Source organism: Magnolia sinica, chromosome 12 (genome assembly GCF_029962835.1).
Source record: "Magnolia sinica isolate HGM2019 chromosome 12, MsV1, whole genome shotgun sequence".
Classification (NCBI taxonomy): Eukaryota; Viridiplantae; Streptophyta; class Magnoliopsida; order Magnoliales; family Magnoliaceae; genus Magnolia; species Magnolia sinica.
In genome coordinates, this window is record NC_080584.1 from 10,186,255 (window position 1) to 10,213,458 (window position 27,204).

Below are 27,204 nucleotides of genomic sequence, written 5' to 3' on the forward strand. Positions count from 1 at the left end.
AGATGTTCGAAACGCATCACGGTGGGGCCCACACAGCTCGGCCTCATGGGACGGACTCGTGAGGTCGAGCGCATAGTACCTTTTCCCATATATATATATATATATATATATATATATATATATATATATATATATATATATATATATATATATATATAAGAATAAAGGCACGGAACTTTTCCACAGCTAGGTGTGAGACCTTCATCTTCCTCCTCCTACTCCTTTTACTTTCTTTCTCTGGTTAATCATTTTGATATTCTTCTTACTTATTCTTCCTTCCATCTAATTTATTTGCACAATCTGAAATTCTATTTGTGAATTTTCTACTTTTTGAACCTATTCAAACATCTCCAACTGATAATCATATTTAATCTAACAGTTTGTTAAAGGATTAAATCACCATGTTGGATGGTTGAATTGCCCCTTGTGAGACATGAAAATCCTATATTTCGTAGGATCCACTTTTCAGATTTGAATCTTTAGTACTATATGATTGTAATGGATGACCATGATCATTGATGAGTTTTCCTTCAGATAATTCTTACTTATGATGAATAACCACGCTAAAAATTAATTGTTTATTTTGTGATTTATCATAAATTCTAGTTCTGCACATCTAGGGTAGATCACGGGGTCCTAAATCAACCAGGCTCCTTTTTTCTATAACACAACCATTATATAACCGTTTTTTTAATACCTTGAAAATAACATCCCTCACAATGTAGGAAAAATAACATATCCACATAAATGATTGTATGTTTGTAAAATGCGATCGACTGAGATCTTTGCAAGTAACTTGAAGATTAACAGAAAGAGTGCTACTAGTTCGACTAATAACGAATACAATTATCTGAATTATTTTTATCCATTCAAAAATCAATACCTAGTATGGTGATAGGGACCATCTTGTCAATTCATCATGATTTAGACTTCATCCAGCAGGCTCCATCCTCCAACCTCAGAGCAAAAAATGATTAAGATGGATGACACTAAAAATTTCTGGTCAGTGAACCGTGGATGGATGGTTTATAGAAATGGGGCAATGGTCCACATTCAATGTCATAGATGGATGGCTACCATGATATGATTAGTGAGAATTTGGGTTGTGGCATCTATGGGGTGGGGCCCACCAGATGAAAAGTCCTGATTAGTGTTTGTCAACCGGTTGGATTCCGGTGGGCATTGATATAAATACTGCCACAATTTTGAAAATTTTGTGATACTTTCGCAGGAAATAAGTTAGACGATATATCTTGAGAATATCACTAGATTTCCGAAATATAGACATTTATTATTATTTTTTAGGTGATTTTATCCCCTTTTTATGTAAAAATTATTTAATTTTAAATGATTCATTGTATAATATAAAAAATATTTATTAATTTATAATAAACACATTTTAACTTTTCTATTGAGTGAGATTCTCTTGAGACATTCCCAAGAACGAGATGTGCCACTATGTCAATCGGGCACGTGCTCAAGATTTTTCAGGCTCGAGGCCTAGCTTAACACCTTGGCAATGGCTCATGACCAAGGTTTAAAATTGGTGCATTGGGTGGCGTATCGTTCACCACCTACACGACATTGTTGTGTTGTTGATGTCTTAAATCTGTCAATAACAGGGTCCATCGATGCCATCGACAGACCACTTAATTCCACATCGACAGATGCTCGATTCCATTAGAAAAATTTAGAAAATTCATGTCGATTGCTGGAAAGTTTTTGGTGTTGCTACTCGATGTCATCAAATAAGTTCGATGCCATCGAGGTCTTCAATGGGATGTCGATGCTCTCGAAGGTCCCACTGAGCGCGCGCAGAGTTGCGTGAGTACCAGATTTGTTTCCTATTCCAGCTGTAATATTTTTATATATCAGGTGTAATCGAAATTTGGGAGTTAAGGGGGTGTATTAGGGCATTCTAAATCGCTCCTAAGGGTTCAAGGGCATAGATAAGGGCTTGTGAGGAAGATTCGAGGCTTGTTCGAATCGGCAAAACTCTATCTCTTATAATTTCTGCTTTTATAATGCATTACTCGTCACTTTGTGACATGTTTTTTTCTTGCACAGGTTTTTCAACGTAAAATTCGAATCGTTCTTATTTAGGCTTGATTGTACGATTGCTTGTACCTTACTTGATTTGTCTCTACGTGCTTCCACAGGTCCCCAACATTTTGTCCCATATCGGGCTGTTTTGGGCCAACACAACCGTATAATTCATGGACAATACTAATATTTATCCGGTGGACAATACTTTAAACCTTACTCATGACAGCATTTAATGGACCTAGATCGTGCTAAAGTGGACCTCCACACAAATTAACTGATTTAGGCCTGGACTAGGCCCATTTATATATATTGGGCCTAAAAATAGGCCCACTGGTATTAATTTAAAACATGGGCCCAGACATGTGGCCCAACAAACACTCAGAAAATCCCAGCCAATTAACAGGCTCATTCCAGATCTTGGGATCAGTTAAGAAGTGGATCCATGAAGTGAAATTACAGCATGGATGGGTTGTGTTATGTCTATCAGGCTATCAATGTATAGTGCGTGAGTTAGCATACATACATCTCTGTTATGTGGCAGGTGGTCCCATTGTTGAACTTGCACAGGCATTTGATTGCGGGGTTCATGTCCTGATCGTCGATGGTCTTGGAATCATTAACGGCGGCCCCACTGCATGGTTCACCACGCAACCCGGACACACCCAATTCCTGAAGGATAGAGTTCAAAGCGGCCACTGCACCATCCAAAGGAAATGTGTTAGCATAGGCACACATGAACATGAATGGTCATTATTCAGCTATGTGATGATGATCGCGGCCCAGTTCCTGCCCCAGGTAGGAACACTTTTGGATAGTCATAGAGCTGGTCTAATACTCCGAACCATCGGATAGGTGGCTTGCCAACAGTTTCTTAGGAAAGACACACATTCAAGTTCAACAAGCAAAGGTCCCATGTTCGGACGGTCAGGGTCATGAAACCAGGTGAACGGGGTGAAATATTCCAATAAAAGAGATTTATATTTCTGCTATATCCTATCCAAGGTGAGGCCCATCGTATGAACGGTTTGGATCATTGAGAGATGACCCAAAACCAAAGGAAATGTGTTAGCATTGGTACACATGAACATGAACAGTCATTACTCAGCTGTGTGATGACGAACGCGGCCCCAGTTCGTGTATTTGCTATTCCCTGCAATATACGGGCGCGTATTAGATGCTGACAGGTTGAGTAGCGAGACTCGCTACTGAAGTGACGTCACCATGTTCCGTGGGCCCCACCATGATGTATGTTTTGTATCCTGGCCTTCCATCCATTTGGAGAGATAATTTTAGGGCAAGATCCAAAGAACGAGTTAAATCCAAAGCTCCAGTGGACCCCAGCACAGAATACAGTGGGACAGTGACGCCCACCATTAAAAACTTTTAAAGGCCACAAAAGTTTCAGATCAAATTGATAGTCGTGTTTTCCCTTCTTTCATGTCTTTTTTAACTTTTGAACAGGTTAGATTTCAAATAAACATTATAGTGGGCCTTAGGATCGTTTCAACAGTAGGAATCTCTCTACCCACTGTTTTCTATGGTGGGTCTACTACAGCTTTTTATCTTACTCATTCTTTGGCTCATGCCCTAAAATGATATCTCAAAATGGATGGACGGTGTAGATACAACACATACATCATAGTGGGGCCCACATAACTTGGTGACGTCACTTCACAGCGGACGGGCGCGGATTGGATACTAACAGGTTGTGTAGCCAGACTCACTGCTGAACTGACGTCACCCAGTTCTGTGGGCCCCACCATGATGTATATTTTGCATCCACGCCGTCCATCCATCTTGTGAGATCATTTTAGTGTAAGATCCCAAAAATAAGTATCATACAAAGCTCCAGTGGACCCACTACAGAAAACAGTGGAGAGCGTGACACCACGGTCATACAAAAGTTTTCAATCAACCTAATATCTGTGTTTTTTCTTATTTAATGTCTTTGTTAACTTTTGAACAAGTTAGATTTCGAAAAAACACCATGGTGGGCATTAAAAAGGTTTCAACGGTGGGCATCAATCTTCCCACTGTTTTCCGTGGGGTCAAATGAGGCTTTGGATCTGTCTCATGCATTAAAATAATATCTCCAAATGAACATCATAGCGGCGAGTTTCGCTACTCAACCGGTCAAACCTGTTTATCTAATCCGCATCCGTAGCGGACTCGTTACTCAACCTGTCGGTATCTAATCCGCGTCCGCATGCCAGGACGCGGATTGCGTACGGGCATGGCTCTGTGAGGCCCATCATGGTGTAAGTAGTTTATAGACGCTGTTCGTCGTTTTCCTCGTATCAATTTTAGATATTATATAAAAAATGAGTCAGGCCTAAGGGATAGGTGAACGACAGAGTGGGGATTGAACTTTCACCGTTAAAAACCTCTTGGGAGTTGGAGAAGTTTCGAATCAAGCTGATATTTGTGTTTTCACTTCATCCACGTCTACATGACTTTGAGAATAGGTTAGAGGGTAAAAAAACATTACATTAGAAAGGATTTAACGGTGAATGTCATTATCACTGCAACTTCCTTTGGTGTGGTCCATTGGATCTGTGGACCTGCCTCATTTTTAGGTTTAAACCTTAAAATGATCTGAGAAAAGATATGAACGGCGTGGATAAAACACTTACATCACGGTGGGCCCCACATATCCCTGCTATAATACACCGAACGCTTGGGTGTATACGCTATTCACAAACTTCTGAATTCACTACGGTTAAAAGGCAAGGGAAAAAACAAAAAAAAAAAGACTATTCCAAAGCCCCCAATATGATTTTCCTATCTTTTTTTAGAAGAAAAATACAAAAAATACTAGTATGAATTTCACTTGTCTGGCAGGAAAAAAACCAAAAAAAAAAAAAAAAAACCCAAAAATGCTACTTCTATTGAATAAAGAAATTCTAATTTCCCATAGAAGAGAGTATTCGTAAGGGGCATACATACATGCATCACTGCCCAACCATGACCAGAGGTAATACAAAAGATATACACCGAATGTTCAGTATATACTATTTGCACCCAATTCCGATGACTCTTCTCACACTCACTATTCCAAACCCCCCAACATGACAATTCTCCCTTTCTTTTGAGAACAAAAACCCACAAAAAATAGCTTAAAATCCCATACAAAAGATATACACCGAATGTTCAGTATATACTATTTGCACCCAATTCCTACGAGGCTCTCTCTCTCTTTCTCACATTCACTATTCCAAAATCCAAATCCCCCAACATGATAATTCTCTCTTTTGAGAACAAAAACCCACAAAAAAATAGCTTAACATCTCACATGGGTTTCTATTATTTTGAAAGAAAACCAACCAAAACTTTAATCACAAAGGCAAAAATAAAATAAAATAAATAATAATAATAACTGGTACTTTTAATGTAGAGAAATGCTCCAGTGCTCCTAGTTGCATCTGTCCATTTGCACAGTTCAATCGATCAATCGGAACAGTCTATAAGTCTAGAACATATTTCATAGACTACATGTAAAAATCATACTGATCAAATACTCTAATCCATCCTTGTTCTGGCCTGATTTTCTATAGCGTTCCTTTTCCCAAGCAATGACTACAATTCCCTTAAAAAGTGATTCTTTAGAATCATAAGCAATCCATGATGTGTCCTAACAAATAGATGGATCAGATTGTCGATTGGACCTATTTTAGTGTAAGCAATCTTGACCGTCCAAATTAAAACCCGCTGAGCAATGGTTAAAATTTATTGGGTTGGTGTGATTTTTTCATGGTAGGCCATGAAACATAGGTTGGACCTAATGAACAATCCAGATCAATGAATTGGACTGAATTGGGCCGTCCAAATGGAGTAATCCAACTAAGAGCATGCAAAGTCCCATATAGCACATACATAAATAGACAGAGGTGATGTACATACCATCAGATGGGTCTGTTGTAGTATTAGTTGTAGATTGAGCTGTGGACCTCTCTAACAAATACAAGAGATGTATACAAGCAAAGCAAAAGACAAGTAATTTATAAGATGGAGATTTTGGTATCAACTTCATATTTCTATGAGAAGTTCTTTCTGTATCAGATAGCTGAGAGATAAGGAAATAAACCCAAATGCTCTTGATCACCCTTTCTTATGTTGGTTTTTGGAGAGGGGAGTTTGCAAGCCTTTCCTCGTTGAATGAGTTTCATTTTCCCTCTGTCGCGACTCAGGTCTAGCGTATGTCGCCACCAATTGGTGCCAACATGTTGAGATGGTACCGATGATCAGTACCGTCCATGTTCTGGAATCAATTCCATAAGGGATAATGATATAAAATCATTCTGAACGGATGGTCTTGATCATCACTATCTGTAGAGAAGTTAAGGACAAGGAAAGTAAAATTTTCAATGGCTTGTAGTCAACTGTAAAAATCATAAGATAGGTTCACTACAGAAGAGTAATTATGATAAAATATCTTACCTATAGTGTTAGGGTGAAAATGGACGGTTAAAATCATCGGACCATATTAGAACGTGAGCCTCAGTAGGTTGGGACCTGAACTAGATCATCAGTCGCGACGGATGAAAAGAGAACTCGCGAATTCCCTATGCATTTTCAAAAGGGGTGGCTGGGACGCGGATTGCTAGCGTGCTGATTAAACTGTGGGGCCCACCGTGATGTGTGTGTCTTATCTACGCCGTCCATCTGGTTTATCAGATCGTTTTAGGGCATGGTACCAGAATTGAAGTATATCCCAAAGCTCAAGCGACCACACCACAGGAAAAGTGGGAATTGAACACCTACCGTTGAAAAATTCTCGGGGCCACCAGAGGTTTTGGATCAAGCTGATATTTGTGTCTTCCCTTCATTCATGTTTTTGAGACCTTATGAACCGGGTTGGATGACAAATGGACGTCTCCTTGGGCCATAGGAAGGTTTCAACGGGGGATATTATTATCCCACTTTTTCCGATAGTGTGGCCCAACTAAGCTTTGATATGCTTCAATTTTTGGGCTCATGCCCTAAAATGAGCCAGTAAAACGGATGGACGGTGTAGATGATGCACATGCATCAGGGCACTGAGTTACTATGTACGCAATTCGCGTCCCTCGGATATAATGTTGGAAACGTGAAAACCGTCACTCGATAGGACACGTGGAAGGTTAAGATTTACGGAGATTCCCTGTACGAAAACTACAAGTCTTAGAGAAGAATAATCCTGCACCACCAACGAAATTGTATGAAGACTACCGGTCGTCGATTTAGAAAATCCAACGAGGTAGGTTTTTTTCCCCTCTAAACTAGCTCAATGGACATGCCAAACATAATTAGAAATTTTTTTTACCTTTATCTTATCATATTCTAGTATAGGCTTACTTTTGGTGCAGATTGTTACTGTCTAGTATATAGTATCATCAGTATAATACTATGGGGTAGATTAAACATCTACAACCTTACATTGTTGGATCCCGATTAAACAATTTCTTAGCTAGACAATTAATTCTTTAGTCACATTCTGCTAACCACCCACCTGAATTGTCCATATATAGGAGTAGATTAGGTATTTATCTCTTTTGTTTTCTGTAGTTCTTTTACTCTGTCAATTGTTACGAGCTTTATCCATAAATTAATATATCACCATTTTATATTTATCCTTTTGAAAAATACATTGACTACACTTATTAGTGAAAGAAGAAGTACCTGACATAAGGTAAAAAGAATCTATCAAGAATTGCTAACCCTTATACTTTTTAAATCACCTAATCATTGTTAAAACCGATGGTTGAGAGGGTGAATGGATTTTTAAATCCGGTCTTAATCAGTCCATCTTAAGGTGGGAGGCACAAGTGTTCAATCAAACATCAAGTCGAATATGATTCTAGTATGCTTGCACTTTCTAATCTCACGGACAAATGAAATTCAGGCGGTGATTTACATACATGGTCTCATGATTAAAACAATTCTAATGTTCTTTTGCCCAATTCATAAATTATGATAAGGGATTTTTATAAAAGCATACCTAATTAATATAAAAGTTACATTCCAACTCCTTTTTTGAAAAACTTTTTCAATAAACTACTTTGTTAATCTAAACAATTATCATTTAAGTGCCTTCCCTTACATTTCTTAATGATTTCCTTGCTAACAAATGGGTTGGCAGCTCAAGTATTTCCCAGCTTTATGCTTATGTGAAATTCGGACCACACAATTAGAAACAATGTCACAACAATAATCACCATCAAAACAATTTCCCTCGTTCTAAGCCACTTGAATTTAAAATGGGCTTGATTTTTGGCCCCCAACCTGTATTGGCGTGTCATCTAATAGTTGAAGTAGATTTCATATATTCATAATGGTGGGCCCTGTAAAAATCAAGGTTGGATGTCTCTCTCCCACATCTTTCCTTTAGGGTGGCCCACCTAAATCACAAATCACCTTTTCATTTTCTTTCTCTTTTTCTTTTTTTGTTTCTTTGGGCCTAGTGCGGGATTAAATATCTAATAGTCGGAGCGGATCTCACATACAATCCTGATGGCCCCATGAAAAATTAAAGGTAAAATTTTATTTTCTAATATAAATCTTTATGCTTTTTAACCGTGGGAAAAGGGAGGTGCAACAATGTATTTTTGGTAGGGCCTATTATGATATGTATATAAAATCCACTCCAATCATTAGATATGTAGTCCATGTTAGGCAAGGAAAAAAAAAAAATAAGGTTAACCATGATTCCTTGGGGCCACACTAAAGGAAATAGTTGGTAAAGATGTCTTCCCTTTATTTTTATGGGGGGCCCACCGTGATGGTTATATGAAATCTACTCCATTGGATGCCATATAAGAATGTTGGACTGGGGCAGGAAAATCAAGACTATACATGATTCAAATGGGTCACACTAAGGGAAATAGTTTGAAGAGTGAGTGTTGACCCTTGTGCACAGTTTCCAATTGTTTGGTCCATCTAAATAATACATGGGGCTGATCATTGGGCTCTATGCCTAACATGGGGTGGATTTCACATGAATATCATTATGGGGCCCACCTGAGTTGCATGAGGTAGCTTATTAGAAACCTTTTTTAAAAAGGTACCATAGTGTAAATTGTATAATAACGAGGTTGCTTTTTTCGGTAAAATTCCCTCATGACAAGACTGAGAGGTGTTGACGTTACACCTAACATTAGAAAATAGCACAAACATTGACTTTTCATCAAAGTCCGCCCACCATGACGCCCATGACTTTCTTTTTGCCTTTGTCAGGATGGCCAGCTACATCGTCCCATTAGGGCCCACGTTATGGCATGATCTGATGATCAGAACCGTCCATGTTGTGGATGCTAGGCTTTACAGGTCACTATCAGAAACTTTGTTAAATGGGTGGTTATAATCACCTGTTTTAGAAGAATATTTCTAATGGCTCATATTCATCTAAGAATAATCAAAGGCAAGGATCTTTATTGAAGAGTGATTATATTTATTGGACTTGACCATCTCAGCATGCGAACGACAATGGGGCCACAGATGGCAGTCGTGGGTTGACCAAAAAATCTATGGTGGCTATGATTTTCAATCAATTCAATAAATTAAAAGGGATATTTTTATAAATGATCAACGGTTCTGATGGACAAGATAAAGGTGCCTCGGCATGCGTTTAGGACATGTGAGTCATGTAAAAGACAGAACACCTCATGAAGATCACCTTCGGTGGAAATCAGGCCGATCCACTCCTTTGTATGACATCCAAACCGTGCATCAGGTGGCACCCACCATGTATCTCATTTCTCCAATCAATTATAGCTAGGAAATGTATCATATGAAAACAATGGACGGTCATAAATGCTTGAAAGTGTTTCTACACTTTCCAATATTTTTAAAATCATGTAAGCATACCCGATAGCTGACCAACGTAAGCTGCCACATGATCTACACTATTTTGCCTACTTGATACACGGATCAGATCTTACACACGTATGACAGGCAGACAGAACTGGCACGGGTGTCCATACATGGAGTAGCTTGTTAGCAAACCTCTGTAAAAAGAATGATGTTCATAGTCATGCCATCTGATGGAAAAGTTGCCATGCATTGGGTTGCATAAGCTAAACGCTTGTAGTTAAGTGCATGCAACATCTGAGCCGTTCAAAAGGTTGGATTCACCTTTAAGAAAATTGGGTAGAAAAAATCCGGCCAATCCATTCATCAGATGGGCCACACACATACATGGAGTGGATATGTTGACTGTCGATTGTTTTCAATAAAGGCAAGCTCCTCTCTCTCATTTGGGTTCATTTGCTATCTCTCAGCCATCTGATACAAAAAGATCTTTTGATAGAAAAATGAAATTGATACCAAAATCTCCATCTTATATATTACTTGTCTTTTGCTTTGGATGCATACATCTCTTGTATTTGGGAGAGAGGTCCACAGCTCAAACTACATCTAATGGTACAACAGACCCATCTGAAGGTATGTATGATAACTGTCTGTGTATTTATGTATGTGCTATGTATGCAGTTGCAAATTGGAATTTTGTTTATACATTAAAGAGAATTAATTGCTTCTGCCCTCTCATATCATTATTAGTTATGGTGCTCCTACTTGCAATTCAGTTCAATTTATTGATCTGGATTGTTCATTAGGTCCAATCTATGTTTCATGAACTACCATGCAAACATCACACCAATCCAATAAACTTTAACCATTGATCATCGGGTTTTAATATGGACAGTCAAGATTTCTTACACTAAAATAGGTCATTTGACAATCCGAACCATCTATTTGTTAGGGCATATCACCAATTACATATAATTTTAAAAATCATTTTTTTTAAGGGAATCGTAGTCATCACATCCATGGCTTGGAAAGAAGGAAGGCTATAGTAAATAAGGTCAAATTAAGGGTGGATTAGAGGATTCAGTCAAGGTGCCGTAGACCATGGAATGTGTTTTGGACTTAGTAGATTGCTCAGATAAATCAATTGAACTATCCAAATAGACAGATGAAACTAGGAGCATTACAACTTACAATGGTGATGGAGAACTTCCCTCCATTAGAAGTGCATTTTTATTTATTTCTTTTATTCTTTATTTATTTATTTGTCTTTGTGATCAAGTGTTGATTGGTTTTCTCGAAAAAAAATTAGAAATCCATGTGAGATTTGGAGCCTCTTTTTTAGTTCGGTTTTGTTAGAAAGAAAAAGAGATTTATCATTTTGGGGATTTCAATTAGATAATGAGAGAGAGAATCAGCATTTGGGGGATTTGGAATAGTCAATGAGAGAGATATTTCCTGTATGATAGGAAAACATTCTTTCTTGAATGGTCCGTTTCTATGTTTCAATGCCTATTAATTAAGCATTTCAATTTTTCAAAGCCTTTTATGTCAAATCATGTTTTAAGAAAATACTTAAGTTACTGGATGGTTTGATCATCATTGCCAGTGACTATAATATCATTATTATACATTAAAATAATCATCCTTTTTCAAGTTCTCTGGTTGATAAATATCATATTGTGGGCTCTACTTTGTTCATACCCAAAAGCAAAAAGGGCTAATCTCAAGTTTTCAAATTAAGCTCTTGACAACTGTTTAAGTTCATAAAGTATTGCCTTTAACTGGTATATTATATTGTGATCCCTCTCTTAGGATGTCCCGTAAACAATTTCATATATACTTTCTTGTAAAGATTCTCAAATAAAAAGAAATTTTTTACATCTAATTAATATAGAGGCCAGTCTTGATTAGTCAGCTCTACTTTGTTAGTACCCAAAAGTAAGTAGAGCTAACATCAAGTATTCAAATTAAGCTCTCAGCAACTGTTTAAGTTCATAAATTATTGTCTTTAACTTATATATTATATTGTGATACCTCTCTTAGGGATGTCTCAGAAGTAATTTCATATACACTTAATTTCTTGAGAAGATTCTCATATAAAAAGAAAATTTTCACATATAATGAATATAGATGTCACTCTTAATTAGTAATAGCATATAAAACTCATCTTAGCTACAAGTGTAGAGGTTTTTTAATAATCAATATTGTAAGTGTAAGTAAAACTTTTTACAATCAATTTAGCCTTGTACCTTTCTATATACGTATTACTTTTGTATTTAATTTTGTAAGCTAATATGATATAGAGCGGGTCGCGCGCGGACAACTTCATGGCCAAGATGGATCAGAAAAGGCCCGGTCGACGACAGAAGTGATCAAGATGGTTGGACCTTAGATTGGGCATATCTTGCAAGCCGGATTTACAAAATACCCCCAGATCGACGATCGTTTTCCTGTTTTAATTCCCTTTTTACTATAAATAGTAAGCTTTATAATCATTATAAATTTTCATCCGCTGGCTTTAGGAGTTGCACCCAATGTGAAAAGAGCTTAGAATAATTAGAAGAATAGCTTGGTGAGGCCAAATAGGATACTATTTTTGGCCGAAAACCTTGCGAACTAGTAGACATCATGACCATCTATAAATAGTAAGTTTATTATTTATAGTAAGTTGCGAATTCTAGGAGTTTTAGTTATAGTTTGGTTCTGATTTCTCTTCCATTGCTTGGTATTCATATTTAAAGAGTTGTGAACTCATTTATTTAATTCATCAATCAATTTTGAATTTTATAGAATTTATTTTCTATTTTGTTTACTTCTTTTTTTCTCGTGGATTCGAAAAGTCTCCGTGAGGAGTCCAAAGAAGTTCCGTCGATTCAGAACAGTTATTCCTTTGAGGAAGACAGTGCTCGACCTCACATCTTTCCCTGTGTCATAATACATGTGAGAACTGTCATATATATGAGAGATTGATGAGAGAAGCTTGATGTCACATTTTCCAATGTGAACTGTACTGTTGACTCTTAACACATTTCCTTCGATGGTGCAGTGGCTGGTCCAAACTCCGTCTTCCGACATCGAGGCATGTCCACATTGCCTACATGGAACATAAGTGGTGAACCATACCGTGGGAATGCCATCAATGATTCTAAGATCTTCAAATATATGGGCAGAAGCTACACATTGGTCAAATGCCAGTGCATGTTTGACAACGGGACCACCGGGCCCATGACCACAATGTATGTATGCAAACACACACGCGCATGTGCACACACACACACTATACATTGATCAAAGCCTGATAGGCATGACACACTCCATCCATTTTATGATTTTGCTACAGTCCTAACTCTCTTTTGATCCCATGATCTTGAGTGGGGTCCACTGATACTCCCAATCACACTATTCAACCTTTAGGGTAATTCAGACTGTTGATATCAATAAGGTCCACCTTATAGAATTCTTATAAGTAATTGATTGAGATTCGTGAGCCGGTTGTCTGGGCTCTAAGTTTTAAAGTGAACATCATGAGCTTGATTTTAGATCCAATAAATGATTATATAAATTAATAATTTTTACATTATAAAATTGCTAAAAATAAAAAATTTAAAATTCAAGATTATTTCTCATGAAAATATCACATAATTTTCAAACTTTCGGAAGTATTTATATCACTATCCCCTGGAGTCCAACCAGTTGACAAAGATTAATCAGGACTTTTCATCTGGTGGGCGCCACCCAGAGATACGTCCCGCAGCCCATTATCATCCAAATCTCAGGTGGACCTCACCAAAAACAGTGGTTATTGAATGCTCACCATTCAAAACTTCATAAGGCTCACTGTAGTGTTTTTTCGCCATCCAACCTGTTGATTAGGTCACACATATATCGGCTCCTTACTCTTGCTCGGGTGGTAGACTCTCAGGAGTTTCAACCCCCTATCAAGGGTTTGAGTACCTATAGGTGGTGAAATTCCACTAGCGTGAGTGTGTGGGGTGTGTGTGCGTGTGTTAAAAAAAAAAAAAAGCTTTAGTGGCTCTCACAAAGTTTTAATGGTGGGCGTTCAATCACCACTGATTCCTATGGTGGAGTACACAGCACATCATGATTTGGAAAAATGGATGGACGACGACATGCATGGTGGGCCATGCTGACCAGTAGCGACTCACTACTGGCATTATTGTCAGTAGGCGGTCCATTTTGTATGGATTCAGATGATTGAATTCATTATTAGTGGAACTGATAGCACTCTTTCTATCATATCTTTTAAGTCAATAAACAATTGATCATCTCATTTTATCACAAAACTTACGACATTTCTATGCATATTTTAATTTTCCTACCTCATGGGAAGCAAAATCTCAACCACAGATTTTCCATATCTATCTCATAGCATATTATCACCGTGTGGCCTGTTATTTTCAAGGTATTAAAAAACAGTTACATAATGATTATGCATTTTTATTTTTATTTTAAATGGGCCTCATAATGACCTTTAGCCGTGTCAATGCATTTTTTTTTCAAAAAAAAAACTATAACAGCCATTAGAGCCCATATGATAATGGTGCGATTACCATTATTAAATATCTAGGTTTTGAAGAAAAACACCTACATGTGATAAAAGTATATGGGTCCGAGTCCTTACCTCAGTGGTAGACTCTGAGGAGTTTCACCACGAGGTCTTGGGTTCGATACCCATAGGTGGTGAAATCCCACTACAGCGTGGGTGTAACAGGCCTGGTTGGACAGTTCAAAATTGGGGTGGAAGCCAACCCCAAACTCACCCGTTGACCCGCCTTAATAAGCCTTGTGCTTACGGTTGGCAATGGGTTTATTAAACTTAAAAGAGTCTTACAATCCAATACACTTCAAAGTCACTCACATTTTTAAATTTCAATAAATATAAATTAGACCCAGGTCAAGGTTTACGAGCCTGGGCTGGACCATTGGGTCAACTCATCCGATTCTCGGCTCATTCGTCGACCTGGCTGGGTCTAAGTTCCTAGTAATAGAACACTGATCAGTTCTTCTTTTTCTTCTTCTTTTCAGGAGAGTTTATACTATTTCTTTTAAAGACACAATGCCCGAAGTGCTTGGAAATCTGTCATCTCACCAATATGTATGGATTTCTCCCTCCTCTCCCTCCTCCCTAGAATAACCAGTTCATGGCCAAAACATCCCTATCCTTATAGGGGTATTTTGGGCACTTGAAAATTTCAATTTGAGCTGGCCCATCTGGTATTCAGGCCCATCCTATTGTGAGATGGGCTTGGGTATAACTTTTGGGCCTACAAACGCATGTCTACTTGATCAGGCCCAACAAATAAACGGTACGGGATCGATTTAATGGTACAGATCTCATCATCTGCAGTCGGCATGCGGCCCCATCTTTATGCAAGTGTATCATCTGTGTTGGACATCACGTAAACATTGGGCCCCACCATGAAGATCATGAGGCGTACAAATTTGGCCAATTCTCATCACGCAGGTCGAGCACTGTCTTCCTTGAGGATTACTACTCCGAATCCATGGAGTTTATCTAGACTCTTCACAGAGATTCCTTGAATCTACGAGGGAGGGATGAAAATAGAAAATAATTTCTAATAATTCTAAAAATAAATTAATTGATAATAAAAATGAGTTTACAATCCCTTAAATAATGATATCAAACCTAAGAAGTTTCATGATCAAACTCCGACTCAAACTCCTTAAAATTTTGACTTATAAATAGTAAACTTACTATTTATAAACGGTCATGATTTATAGTAAACTTCATGGTTTTTGGCCAAAAATAATAAGTGTCCGATTTAGCCTAACCACATTATTCTGCTAATTTTTGTAAGATCTTTCCATGTTGGGCACAACTCCTAAAACTCAACGATCAAAAGTTATGGTCCAACTAAAACTTACTATAAATAGTAAAAACAGAAATAAAATGAATTTTCGACCATTGATTTGATGTAATCTCGCAAATTCAGTGTGGGCAACCCGCTGTAGGGTTTGGTTGGCTAAAGTAGCTTCTCCCACTCCAATATGATTACATCAAATAACGCATTCCAATTTGCGAGATATGCATTTTTTTAAGTTTCTGACGGTGTGGATCACTTCCGCCTCTGATCAGGCCTTCTCTGGTCCATCTTGGCCATGAAATTTTCGGTGACCCACTCTACATCAGTGACACTTTTATGGGAAAGATGAGGCTGCATGCCCGGTGATCAAGTCTCTCAACAATTATTTCTGTTGATCCTGATCAGACCTACGGGCCTGTAAAATAAATGATATGGGCTTGGGCTTATGGGATAAAAAGCCAGTTTGGCCCATTGTTATGTAGAAACAATGTAATGATCCAAAACATCCATCAGGACCGTTGATATGTTAAGAGAGCCATGTGGAAGAACCATGAACAAGCCAATGTGACTCGTCATCCAATTTGAGCATGTCCATTCACGTGGAAGGCTCACTTCTACCCACTCAACCCATGTTGCAAGAGATCAGACGGTGGTGATCAACTCCCAATCTGTTCGTGCATGCAAAAATACATACATACGTGGATACATTAGTACGTAAGTAAATACTATGATGGATGCATGTATATGTACTATACATATGTATGTCTTTATGGTTTGTATTTGGGATATTATTTTGTGAGTTATTGATACTCGTACTGCATGTGACACTTGATGCACAGGTACTAAAAAATTGTAGAAGTGGTGTAATTTAAGCCAAATTAAATAAAGTAGATTGTGGAAATCTATATCGTTTAGTCAAAGTCCGGAAATTAGATTTCATTGAACAATCCAAACCTCTTATTTGTGGACGTACGCTTGTTTGTTGAAATAGGATGATTAGATATTTCTCATTTTTAACTGTCCAATAATTGTTTACCAATTCAATATATGTTGTTTTATTTATAGTCACTTGGTTGAATAGATTATTCTTTTGTTCTTCATCATTAATTGCATGTGAAACTTTTCAATTAAATATGTTTAGAAGATTAAATAAGTTTTTTCTTTCATGGGAATCTCTCTAGTGGGTTCCTAGAAAAAGAATAAAGTAGACACAACGACCACGATGGGTGAGGGACAGCTCTGTATTCATGTTCTTGAGTACTGCCATGAAAACATTACCATTTCATTGGATTTGATGATTAAGGGTTAGTTTCATAGTTATCCTATGTTTGGAACCAATAAAGAATTGAAATGGATTAAATCTCCACCATCAAGCATCTTGTTGTTGTTACCCTTGAATGCATTGGCGTTTGATTATTTACTTCACATCGATCACATCCAATTTCTTAGCCAAGGCCCCATCATACTTAGATTGGATTGAGTTAATCATATGCTATCTTTGACTAATTTTTAAAACCGATGTGATTGGACTTCATCGGAATGTAATGCAGTGGAAGCTTTACATGCACCAACATGGAATCCAATAGTCTTTTTAATATTTATTTTTAAATATCAGACTATTCATCAAGTGTTTTAAAGTTGGCTAAAGCTTTCAAATATTTTCAAAAGGTATTTTTGAATATTTTCAACCATTAATCTTTTAGTTTCATCATTAAATGTGTTTGATCAAGCTTGATGAACATCTAATAGCTATTTTTTTAATGGTACACTACTTGTATTTGAATGAGATTTTAGCCACTGATAGACACCATGGATGATGAAAGGATTTAAGTTAGTTTAGACATAGATAGGCCGGATTATAAACTTTTAATAATATAGATTATATGGAAATTTGTAGGGAGTGTGAAGCTCTATACAAGTAAAGTAACGTGAGACCCTAAACTCCTTGTAAATACATCCCATCTCTTGAAGGGAAAGCAATAATGTAAAATGTCCAACATACCTTCCAAATAACCAATGCATCGGCATGTCAATCTGAACCGTTCAACTGATTTCGTACCCCCTTGGATGGGTCCCCTTTCCATAAATAACATCAAGGTGATCTAATTGTCAAATCTATGGAAAAATGATATGGGTTTTTAATAATGTTAAAAGATTAGGGAAAAGATTGGGTGGCTGAGATCATTTGTTGTGCAGAGATGTTAGGGCTATGGAAAATCCAAGAAGTGTCCCACTCTTCACTATTGTCAAGCTCAAGACCTGGGGAATTTGTTAGCAGGCCTCAATACTCATGCCCAACCTAGCCCAGATCATGACCGCATCTAGCCCAAAGCTGGATGATGCGGGCGGCTGGGCTAGCCTAACCCATTTCCCACCCTTCATGCCATTCAAATGAATTGAAAGCATAAATAATCATCTGTCCAACATATCAATGGTCGGGATCATCTGTTCAATGTGGTTTTGGCAAGTCCCATCTACCGATGATGCTCAACAAATGGACGGTCCCAATCATCTGACCAAAGATGCATGTGGGTCTTGCATGCGATTCACCCACAGAGAATATTGTTTGAATTGGGTGGTTCAGATTCAGTCTGTCTGGTCCCAAACCGATAAACAAAAGGTCCGGACCTAAGCCCGACCGAGCACAAGCTGGACCAAAAGTATCCCAGTTTGCATTCGTTTGAGCTGTGTGGGCCCGTGATGTTTGTGTTCCATCCAAACCATCTATCAGATGATGCCCCAACACATGAAACTAATTCAAAAATCAGGTGGGCCACATCACAACATGGAGAAGGGTAGTGGAGTGCGCTCACAATACAAACTTTTAGATTGCCTCCGACCCAACTTGCTCTGCATATGTCATCCAATCCACTTATCAGACATATCCCACTAGGATGTATGAATAATCCAAAACTCAGGTCATTCCGTGGCTCAGGTGATCCACACCCCATGATTTTATATGTTTTCAGTGTGATTTTACACTGTTCGATGGTGAAAATGAGGCAGATCTTCATGCAACGCCTGTTGTTGAGTTGAACATTCTCTTCATTGAAAACCAAATATATTGTGCGAAGATGTTGGATACGAGCATCAAGTCAAGTCGGACCGAGTTAGGGCTAACCTGATTCAATCCAGTTTTGAAATAGACTTAACCCAAACTCAAACCGACTTGGTACCTGTACAGCGTGCCTGACTTGATCCGAGTCCGGCCTGCACTAATCCAGGCCGAGTTTGACCCGATCATAAGTATGACTTAGGTTGAGTTGGCACCGAGTTGAGTCAAGTGTAGTGGGTATTCATGGGCTGAAATCACCCCTCCGAAGCTTATATTCACTTGGCAGAATTTTTTATTTTTTTATTTTTTTATTGTTTTAACATATGTATGAGCCAAGTTTTGGATTGAGTTGAGTCAATACTGAGTTTGATTTTGGGTCGATCGAGTCAAGTTGATTTACTGGGTGACTTGAACTTGACTCGGTTTAAGTTCAGATTGGACGAAGTCAACTCGGTTCAGATGGACTCGCCCACTTAGTTTGGATAAGTCAAATTTGAACGAGTCGGACAAGTCAAGTTTGCTGAGTCAGAGTCATCCCGTCCCCAACTCTAGCCACCGTCCATCTATACGTGCCAACACATATGCATGCATCTATATGCCACCACCCATCTTCCGTCACCTCCCATATGCCATATTTAAACCTTCTACAAATGCCACACGTGTCACTCATTATCTTCAAGTAACTTATATAGGCCACTTGTGTCAACGTCTATCTTCAAACACCCATAGTGTCCATCTTCAAGCATCCCATGTGTCATATACTAATGTTCCACATGTGATACATGTGCCACCGTTCATCTTCATCAAACGTTCCCACACGTGACACATATGCCAACGTGCCACATGCCACTAATTGCAAAGTAGATTTGAAAATGGGCCGCAATCATAAAAAGTTATTTTGGAAAACAAAAGAAGGGATAGTTTTCATTTACATCAGCTTCTTGTCCATTCCTCTTTTTTTTCTCATGGAAATAATATTTCATTAAGGAGTAGATTTCAGACCTCCATGAGATGTAACTGTCCAACGATACTATGATTTAGACAATTGTAATACTAAAACCCACAGCTAATCCCATATATTAAGGAAAGGCCCATATATTAGACTTTCCCCACCAACTGCATTTTAATACTCGGACAAGTCACTGATTGAGTAGCCTCCTATAGAGGGTTCTGTGGGGCCCACCTTTATCTGTGTCTAAAAATGGATAGCCAAGGGGGGGAAAAAAAAAAAGAGTATCCAACGGTCCATGTTTCTGGTTAGCTTGCCCACCTTTTATCCACCCATTTTCACAGTGTCACACCTGATGAACGGTCCAGATCTTGCACATGTTCTTTTGTCATACAATTCATAAATTATGATAAAAACTGAGAGATGTCGGCATTACACCTAATAATAGAAAATGACACAAGTATTAACTTTTCAGCAAAGTCGGCCCAGCTCCACGCCTTTGACTTTTCGTTTTGCCTCTGTCCTGAATCAGGATGGCCAGCTATGTCGCCCCATTGGGGCCCACATGCTGATATGATCTGATGATCGAAACCATCCATGTTGTGGATGCTCGGCTTTACAGGGCACCATCAAAAGCTTAAGCTAAATGGGTGGTTGTGATCACCCCTGTTTCTAGATGGATTTAGAACATTGAAAAGAATATTTCCAATGGCTCATCTTCATCTAAGTATAATCAAAGGCAAGGATCATCATTGAAGTGTGATTATTGGATCCTTACTTATTTGTGTTAACATTGATAAAATGGAGGGTTTGGATCATCAGACCATCTTAGCATGTGGGCCGCAATGGGCTACACTTGCCACACCTGGGTTGACCAAAATATCAACGGTGCCCATGATTTTTAATCAATTCAATGAGTTAAAAAGGAAATTTTATAAATGATCAACGGTTCTGATGGACAAGAAAAAGGGACCTTGGTTTGTGTACAGGACACGTGAATCATGCAAAAGAGGCTGATACCTCATGAAGATCACCTTGGGTGAAAATCAGGCTGATCCACTCCTTTGTATTACATCCAAGCCGTGTATCAAGTGGCACTCACTGGGTATATCATTTCACCAATCAACCGTAGCTAGGTGACAGATCATATGAGGACGATGGACGGTCATAAAACTTGAAAGTGTGTTTCGCACTTGACACACGGCTCGGATCTTACACACGTACGATAGGCAGACAGGGATGGCATGGATGTTCATATGTGGTGGAGCTTGTTAGGAAATTTCTCTGAGCTTAACGCGTGTGGTGAAGTGCATGTAACATCCTGGCTGCCCAAAAGGGTTGCAGTTTCGAAAGTGATGCGGCCACAGCAAGATAGCCCGTCATCGTTGCTCTGTCCGCCCCACCATGATGTATGTGTTTTATCCATGCCATCCATCCGTTTTTCCAGATCATTTTAAGGCTTGATCCCAAAAATGAGAAGATCTAAATGTCAGGTGGACCACACCACAGAAAAACAGTAGTAATTGAATGTCCACCATTAAAACGTCCTAGGGCCCACTGCAATGTTTATTTGATATCCAAACTATTGATTATGTCATAAGGATCTGGATGAAGGGAAATAAAAAATAAAAAATATCACTTGATCCAAAACTTCTATGGCTCCGAGAAGCTTTTAATAGTGGGAGTTCAATCAGCATAGTTTACTGTATAGTTCCAATCCTTGCCCGAGTGGTAGACTCCAAGGAGTTCCAACACCAGGTCTTGTGTTGGAAACCCACAGGTCGTGAAATCCCACCACGGCGTGAGTGGGTGTGTGGCGGGTGCGTGTTTAAAATAAAATTTAATTAAAAAACTTTTTTTTCTAAAAAAAGTTTACTATAATGTGGTTCACTTGAAATATGGATCCCCTCATTTTTTATGATATGGAAAAAAAATGGATGAATGTGTGGATGAAACAGATACATCATGGTGGGGCCCACAGAGCACCTACTACTAACCATTGGCAAGTGGGAGGGTCACTGGCCAATCCCCACATCCCCTAAAAGGTTGGGTCTACTTTGAACATATATAATTTTGTAGAAAAATCGATTCAATCCATTCATCAAACGTGCCACACAAGTACATCGATTGAGTGGATATTGTGGCAGTCAATTATGGTTTTTTGTCCTGTGGCCCATTTGGTGAATGGACATGACTGATTTTTAAGATATATAATGGTCTTCAAGGTGGACCCAAACTTTTGGATGGCTAAGTGACGGTATACAGGTGAACCATGGGTATAAGTGGAATGTAACTTAGCAGTCCATTAAGCAAAAAATGTCAGTGGGGCCTACAGTGATGTCTCTGTGACATTCACTCCGCCCAAAAAAACATGTAAAAACATGCACTTCCAAAGTTCAAGTGGACCAAGCAATAAGAAACCGTGGAGATGGGAACACCGACAGTTGAAACTTTCTCCGCAGGACTCTTCTAAGGGTTGGGTGGCATACAAACATCACGGTGGGCCCAGGAAGGTTTTAATAGCATCCGTCTCCATCTTCACTCTTTACCAGGGTGTAGTCCACTCAGGGTCTGTTTGGCCAGTTGCATTGGAAAGGATTAGGTGGGATGGGATTCAAAAGATATAATTATTACCCGTGGAAGGGATTGTTCCATCTCACCGTGAGATAAGCTTAATTTCATGCTTTCTTTGTAATACAGTGGTACATTGAATAGATATACCCACCATCATTTGAAACTATTGAGAATAACAATCTAAACCATTCATTTGTTTTGTAACCTCATTTTATGGCATGGGCCTAAAAATGAGGCAGATCCAAAACTTATGTGGCTCCAAAAAAGTTTTCAATGGTAAGTATTCAATCCTTGTTGCTTTCTATGGTGGGGTCCAATTGAGCTTTAGATCTACCTCATTTTTTGGCCCATGTTCTATAATGATCTCGAAAAATGGGTGGACAATGTGGATTTAGCCAGTTGAAACTTTCTTCGCAGGACTCTTCTTAAGAAGGATTGGGTGGCATATAAACATCACCGTGGGCTAGGAAGTTTTTAATAGCGTTCGTCTCCATCTTCACTCTTTCGCAAGGTGTGGTCTACATGAAATTTGGACAAGCCCCATTTTTTTTTTTTACTTTTTATAACGAACGTGACGGTCAAGATGGATGTAGCACATACATCACGATGGGCCCCACAGCCTACAACAGGCGTGGTAAGAAGGTCGCATCCCATTGAGAGGGATCTGAACATTGATATGAATGTACCTTTGCAGTAAAATAAAGAGCTTTAGGAATGTATTTGTAAAGAAAAATATTCAGGTCAAACGGTTGTATTGGAAGTTCACATACAATGCTTTCTTTCCTGCCAAAACCAAGATGGTCCATCGACCAGGAAATCTATGCCATCAAAATCAATGGATAGCTTGTCAAGGATGTTAGGGATTTATGCTGCCAAATCACACAGATCTAAATCTAGGATAACAATTCAATAGTAACAAGCAATTACAGAAGAACACAAAGTTTTAACGTGGAAAACCCTTATGAGAAAAAAACCACGGCACAAAGGGACAGAAATCCACTATGAAAATAAATAACAAGAGAGAGGACTTACCCAATTCGAACAACTTCAAATCTCACCCTTGTTATACCCTTTGATAACCCTAGAACCCCTTTAGAAAGCTTTAGAATTATTTCTCATGTCCTAGAAAAGCCCTAGGGATACCTATTTATAGTTTAGGCAACTTCCCCTTTCGCACCGACTCAAATTTTCGCAGTCCGCATCAAATTCGGAAACAAATCTGCGTAACCATGACTAGTCAAGCCGAGTCCACGACTGGTCAAGGGACTCTTACTACTAGTCGAGCTATTCCCACGACCGGTCGAGCGGCCCGGACACCAAAAGGTGAGCTCATTGGACTTTGAGTCGAGCAGTGCTCGACTAGTTGAGCAGCTCCCTCGACCGATCGTGGCTGACCCACGACCAGTCGAGCAACACCAAAAATAAAATCTGATTTAAGACTTCTGACAACAATCTCCACCAAGTCTTCAATCTTCAACCGTGTAGCTTATTGACCTCTTCTCTTATTTCTTTATTACATCATAGCTTCTCGTGCACATTCCGTCCTTCTTTTCCGCCATCGCCAAGCCCAGAGAAGTTTTACAAAACTTGAACTTCTCTACAAGAACAATCTAGGAGAGCATGTCCGTCGGATCAAAATCCACGTATCTAACCATCCTTGCTCCTGTCTTCTCAAAAGGAAAGACGTAGTCTTCTTGCCATCTCATCGCTATCCAATATTACTTGTCGAGGTACTTGCTCACAACACTAATAGCCTGTGGAATAACCCGTCTAATCTAGACCAAGGCATACACTGCCAACCGCATTCGAATAAAGTTCATGAGATATCCTGCTTTTCCTCATCTGTTTTGAAACATGTCCTGAGGAAAACTTGAGGAGAGATGCGTAGGGAACGCTCTCCGGCTTTACCTGGTCTATCACATCCTTGATCAATACCTACACATAAGGTATTCCTCTTGTAATTACCAAAGCCTACTCCTCATTCAATCTCAATGCCAAGAACAATCTTTGCAGCCCCCCGATCCTTTATCCTGAATGTCCCACTTATCCGAGTCTTCAGTACATTGATTTCAGACATGTCATAATTGGCGATTTACATGTCATCAATTCCTGACTCATCATGAAGGAATCAAATCACTACCTAGGTGACAGGTTGAACCACGACCTCCTGCAAAGTCTTTTCTCAGCCCCATTAACTTTGAACTCCTTTGCTTGCTTCATGTAGATCTGCTCTTCACTTTCCCTTGTAGAAGTACAGACTCCACATTCATCCTTCCAGCTCAAGATCACATTGGCCAACCAGCACCAATCACGGATATAATAGACACATGTTATACCGTCGACGCGAATATCTCTGAGAAGTCGATCCCTTGTCTCTGAGCATAACCCTTCACTATCAACCTCACCCTGTATCTATACTGTATCCTCCTGAAGATTCACCTACATCCAACCGCTTTCCGACCCACTGGAAGCTCCACCAGCTCCCATATGTCGGTTTGGTACAACGAATCCATCACATCGCCCATAGTCACCTTCCACTTCTCAGCACAGACTCACCTAGAGCCATCAGAATAGAAGATGAATCCCCTGCGATATTGGAGTCGTCCATGTACCACACCGATATCCTGTGATCATGCCGTGTGATTCTTCTCACAGGTGGCTGCTCCACCTGCTCTGTATCCCTGCCCGCGCGTCTCAGCCTTCCTGCCCTGCCCGCTCATGTGGTCATGCCCAACATGCCACACACGTGCAGATGTGGAATCCGCTACATCCACTGCAGCTCCACCTTTTAAAGTGCTTCCTATCAACTTGTTGTTGAGGGTCAAATATTGCATATCAGATCCAATTACTGCCTGGATTTACGAACATAGTACGGTTTAACAGCCTGATTTAATCATGTTTGTGATACAGGGCGTATTCACGAGCGTGGACTGGGAAAGGGTACTAAAAGCATGGATTTAACGGTCTGAAAACACCAGAGCATGGGACGGACCCTAGGAGACCAAGATCGACAGATTTGTACGCCAAGGATCCAAGAAAATCGAGAAATTGAAGCTCAAGTGACCTGAAAAGTGTCCAGAATGCAAGATCATAGGGTTCCCACCATCTGATCAGTTCAAAACTCCATACGTGGCCTGAAGACCATAAATGAACCGTACATGTAAAATTTCAGCTCCTGGATCACTGTGAAAGTGGCCCAACGGACAGATCAGCCCACAAATTACTGATCTGGGGCCCACCTGATATCTGGATATTCTACATTTTTGGTCTCAACTGTTTATATGAGCTGACAAAACGGATAGACAGAGCGAATTTCTCAAAAACATCATAATGGACCCCACTAGAGTATGCGTGTGCATAGTGCATAAGTGCACTGGCCGTGCACAGAGACGAAAAGTCGGTCAATCCGACTTTTGACCGATTTCTTCTTCCAGCGTCCACACACGGATGTGCGGATGAATCTTTGTGGGCCCCACCACGCATCAACGGTCAGATCCGAACCGTCTATAAGACGCACATGCGCCCTATCACTCAGGCCTAGGTGGATGAATGTCAAAAGACACCGGTGATCAGTTTTCGAGCGTTAAAATGGACGACGGACGGCTGAATGAAAGCATCCATGGACCACACCGATTTGAACCCAAAAACAGCGATTCCTGACTGAAATTCCGAGGGGAAACTAGTGGACGGTGTGGATTTCCTTGATAAGCTGATTGTGGACCCCACCATCGTCACAGCGTAACGATACGCAGGCCCTGTTTTTGCGCCGGACACCGTCCGGCTTTTGCGACAGGTTGTGCACTCGTGGGGGCGATCGGACGGACGATCTGAACCGTTCATCATGAAGGTCTGCTCGAAAACTCCTAGAGGACGTTGTCCTTTTGGAAGGAAAGCAAATAAGAAGAAGAGTGGAAGGCTTCGAATTGGCTGCTGTGCGTAAAGAAGGCTTCCGCAGCTAACTCGTCCGCGGACTCCAGCCTTCCGCACCGACCTCCTGGCTCTATATGAGGAAAAAGAAAAAGAGGGAGAAGCTATCCACGGCTGGAACGTAGGGAGGATTGAAGGAAGAAAGGAAGGAGGGAAGAAACGGGAAGAGGAGAGTGCAGCCGTGGGGAGCTGCTGGACGTGGAAAAAGGAAGGAAAAAGGAAGGAAAAAAGAGCTTGGAGGAACGTGGAGCTCGTCTTTGGTTGGGAAGAAGCATTCAAGGAAGGAAACGTGGAAGCAGGGAGCAAGAGCTTGGCTTTTTGCTGCTGGACTGGAGCAGAGGCCGACTTGGTTTTTCTTTTCCTTTCTTCTTCTTCTTTTTAATCAGAGTTTAACCTAATCATTCATGTGTGGCTAAACCTCTTAGCTAGGGCTAAGAGGTGAAGCCTGTAGCATGATGGGAGACTGTTATTTTGCCTTTTATTTAGACTGAATTGAATTTTGATTTAATTTTATTATGAGAATATTTGTAGTCTTTAATGGCCTGTTGTGACTGACATTACAATGGGTTTGCAATGGCTTTGAGTATTTCCTTTTTTGTATTTTGATTGTGACGTCAGGAAACCCTGTTGTTCGCCATCGTCTCCTGGGCATGGCTGGATGGCGATATCCTTCCTAACCTTCACAATCATCTGATTGGTTGGTAATTGGTTTAATTCTGTTGTTTGCTCTGTCTCCTGGGCATGGTTTGATGATAGAATCCATTCTGATTCATATTCCTTTCATCACATGAAGACTAAATCAAGTAGGTTCAGTTTGATTTCCATGAATCTTACTGCAGGCATAAGATCTCCCTGATCCCTACAAGTGGATCCTCTGAATCCCTAGTTTCCTTCCTCTGAATTCCTTCAGTTTTACATTAATCTCTCACCATTATTCATCAATTTATATTTGATCTAGATTTCATCTTAGGCTAGTTCTATTTTTACCTAGTTTCAGTCCCTGTGGATTCGACCTCGGTCTT

General features: G+C 39.5%; 2 protein-coding genes across 2 annotated transcripts; one reads left to right on the forward strand and one right to left on the reverse strand.

Annotated features, from left to right (window-relative positions):
- Positions 1-863: 863 nt before the first annotated feature.
- Positions 864-6,151, reverse strand: LOC131220898 (probable LRR receptor-like serine/threonine-protein kinase At1g56130). Its single transcript, XM_058215812.1, has 3 exons — positions 5,947-6,151; positions 2,570-2,741; positions 864-957 (listed from the first exon to the last, which is right to left on the reverse strand). Exons 1-3 carry the CDS (start codon positions 6,074-6,076, stop codon positions 918-920), a joined length of 342 nt encoding a protein of 113 aa, XP_058071795.1. The 5' UTR covers positions 6,077-6,151; the 3' UTR covers positions 864-917.
- A 4,121-nt stretch (positions 6,152-10,272) lies between these two features.
- Positions 10,273-16,616, forward strand: LOC131220370 (uncharacterized). Its single transcript, XM_058215312.1, has 4 exons — positions 10,273-10,464; positions 12,878-13,067; positions 14,878-14,947; positions 16,191-16,616. The coding sequence occupies exons 1-4, from the start codon at positions 10,335-10,337 to the stop codon at positions 16,197-16,199; spliced, it is 399 nt and encodes a 132-aa protein (XP_058071295.1). The 5' UTR covers positions 10,273-10,334; the 3' UTR covers positions 16,200-16,616.
- Positions 16,617-27,204: the final 10,588 nt, after the last annotated feature.

Bases quoted from the DNA above. Each gene is read 5' to 3' on its own strand.
- LOC131220370 (XM_058215312.1), top strand. From the start codon at position 10,335: ATGAAATTGATACCAAAATCTCCATCTTATATATTACTTGTCTTTTGC. The intron at 10,465-12,877 runs GTATGTATGATA...TCGATGGTGCAG, and splicing joins TACAACAGACCCATCTGAAG to TGGCTGGTCCAAACTCCGTC. The intron at 13,068-14,877 runs GTATGTATGCAA...TCTTCTTTTCAG, and splicing joins ACCGGGCCCATGACCACAAT to GAGAGTTTATACTATTTCTT.
- LOC131220898 (XM_058215812.1), bottom strand. From the start codon at position 6,076: ATGAAGTTGATACCAAAATCTCCATCTTATAAATTACTTGTCTTTTGC. The intron at 2,742-5,946 runs GTATGTACATCA...TGGATGGTGCAG, and splicing joins TACAACAGACCCATCTGATG to TGGCCGCTTTGAACTCTATC. The intron at 958-2,569 runs GTATGTATGCTA...TTTTGCTCTGAG, and splicing joins ACCTGCCACATAACAGAGAT to GTTGGAGGATGGAGCCTGCT.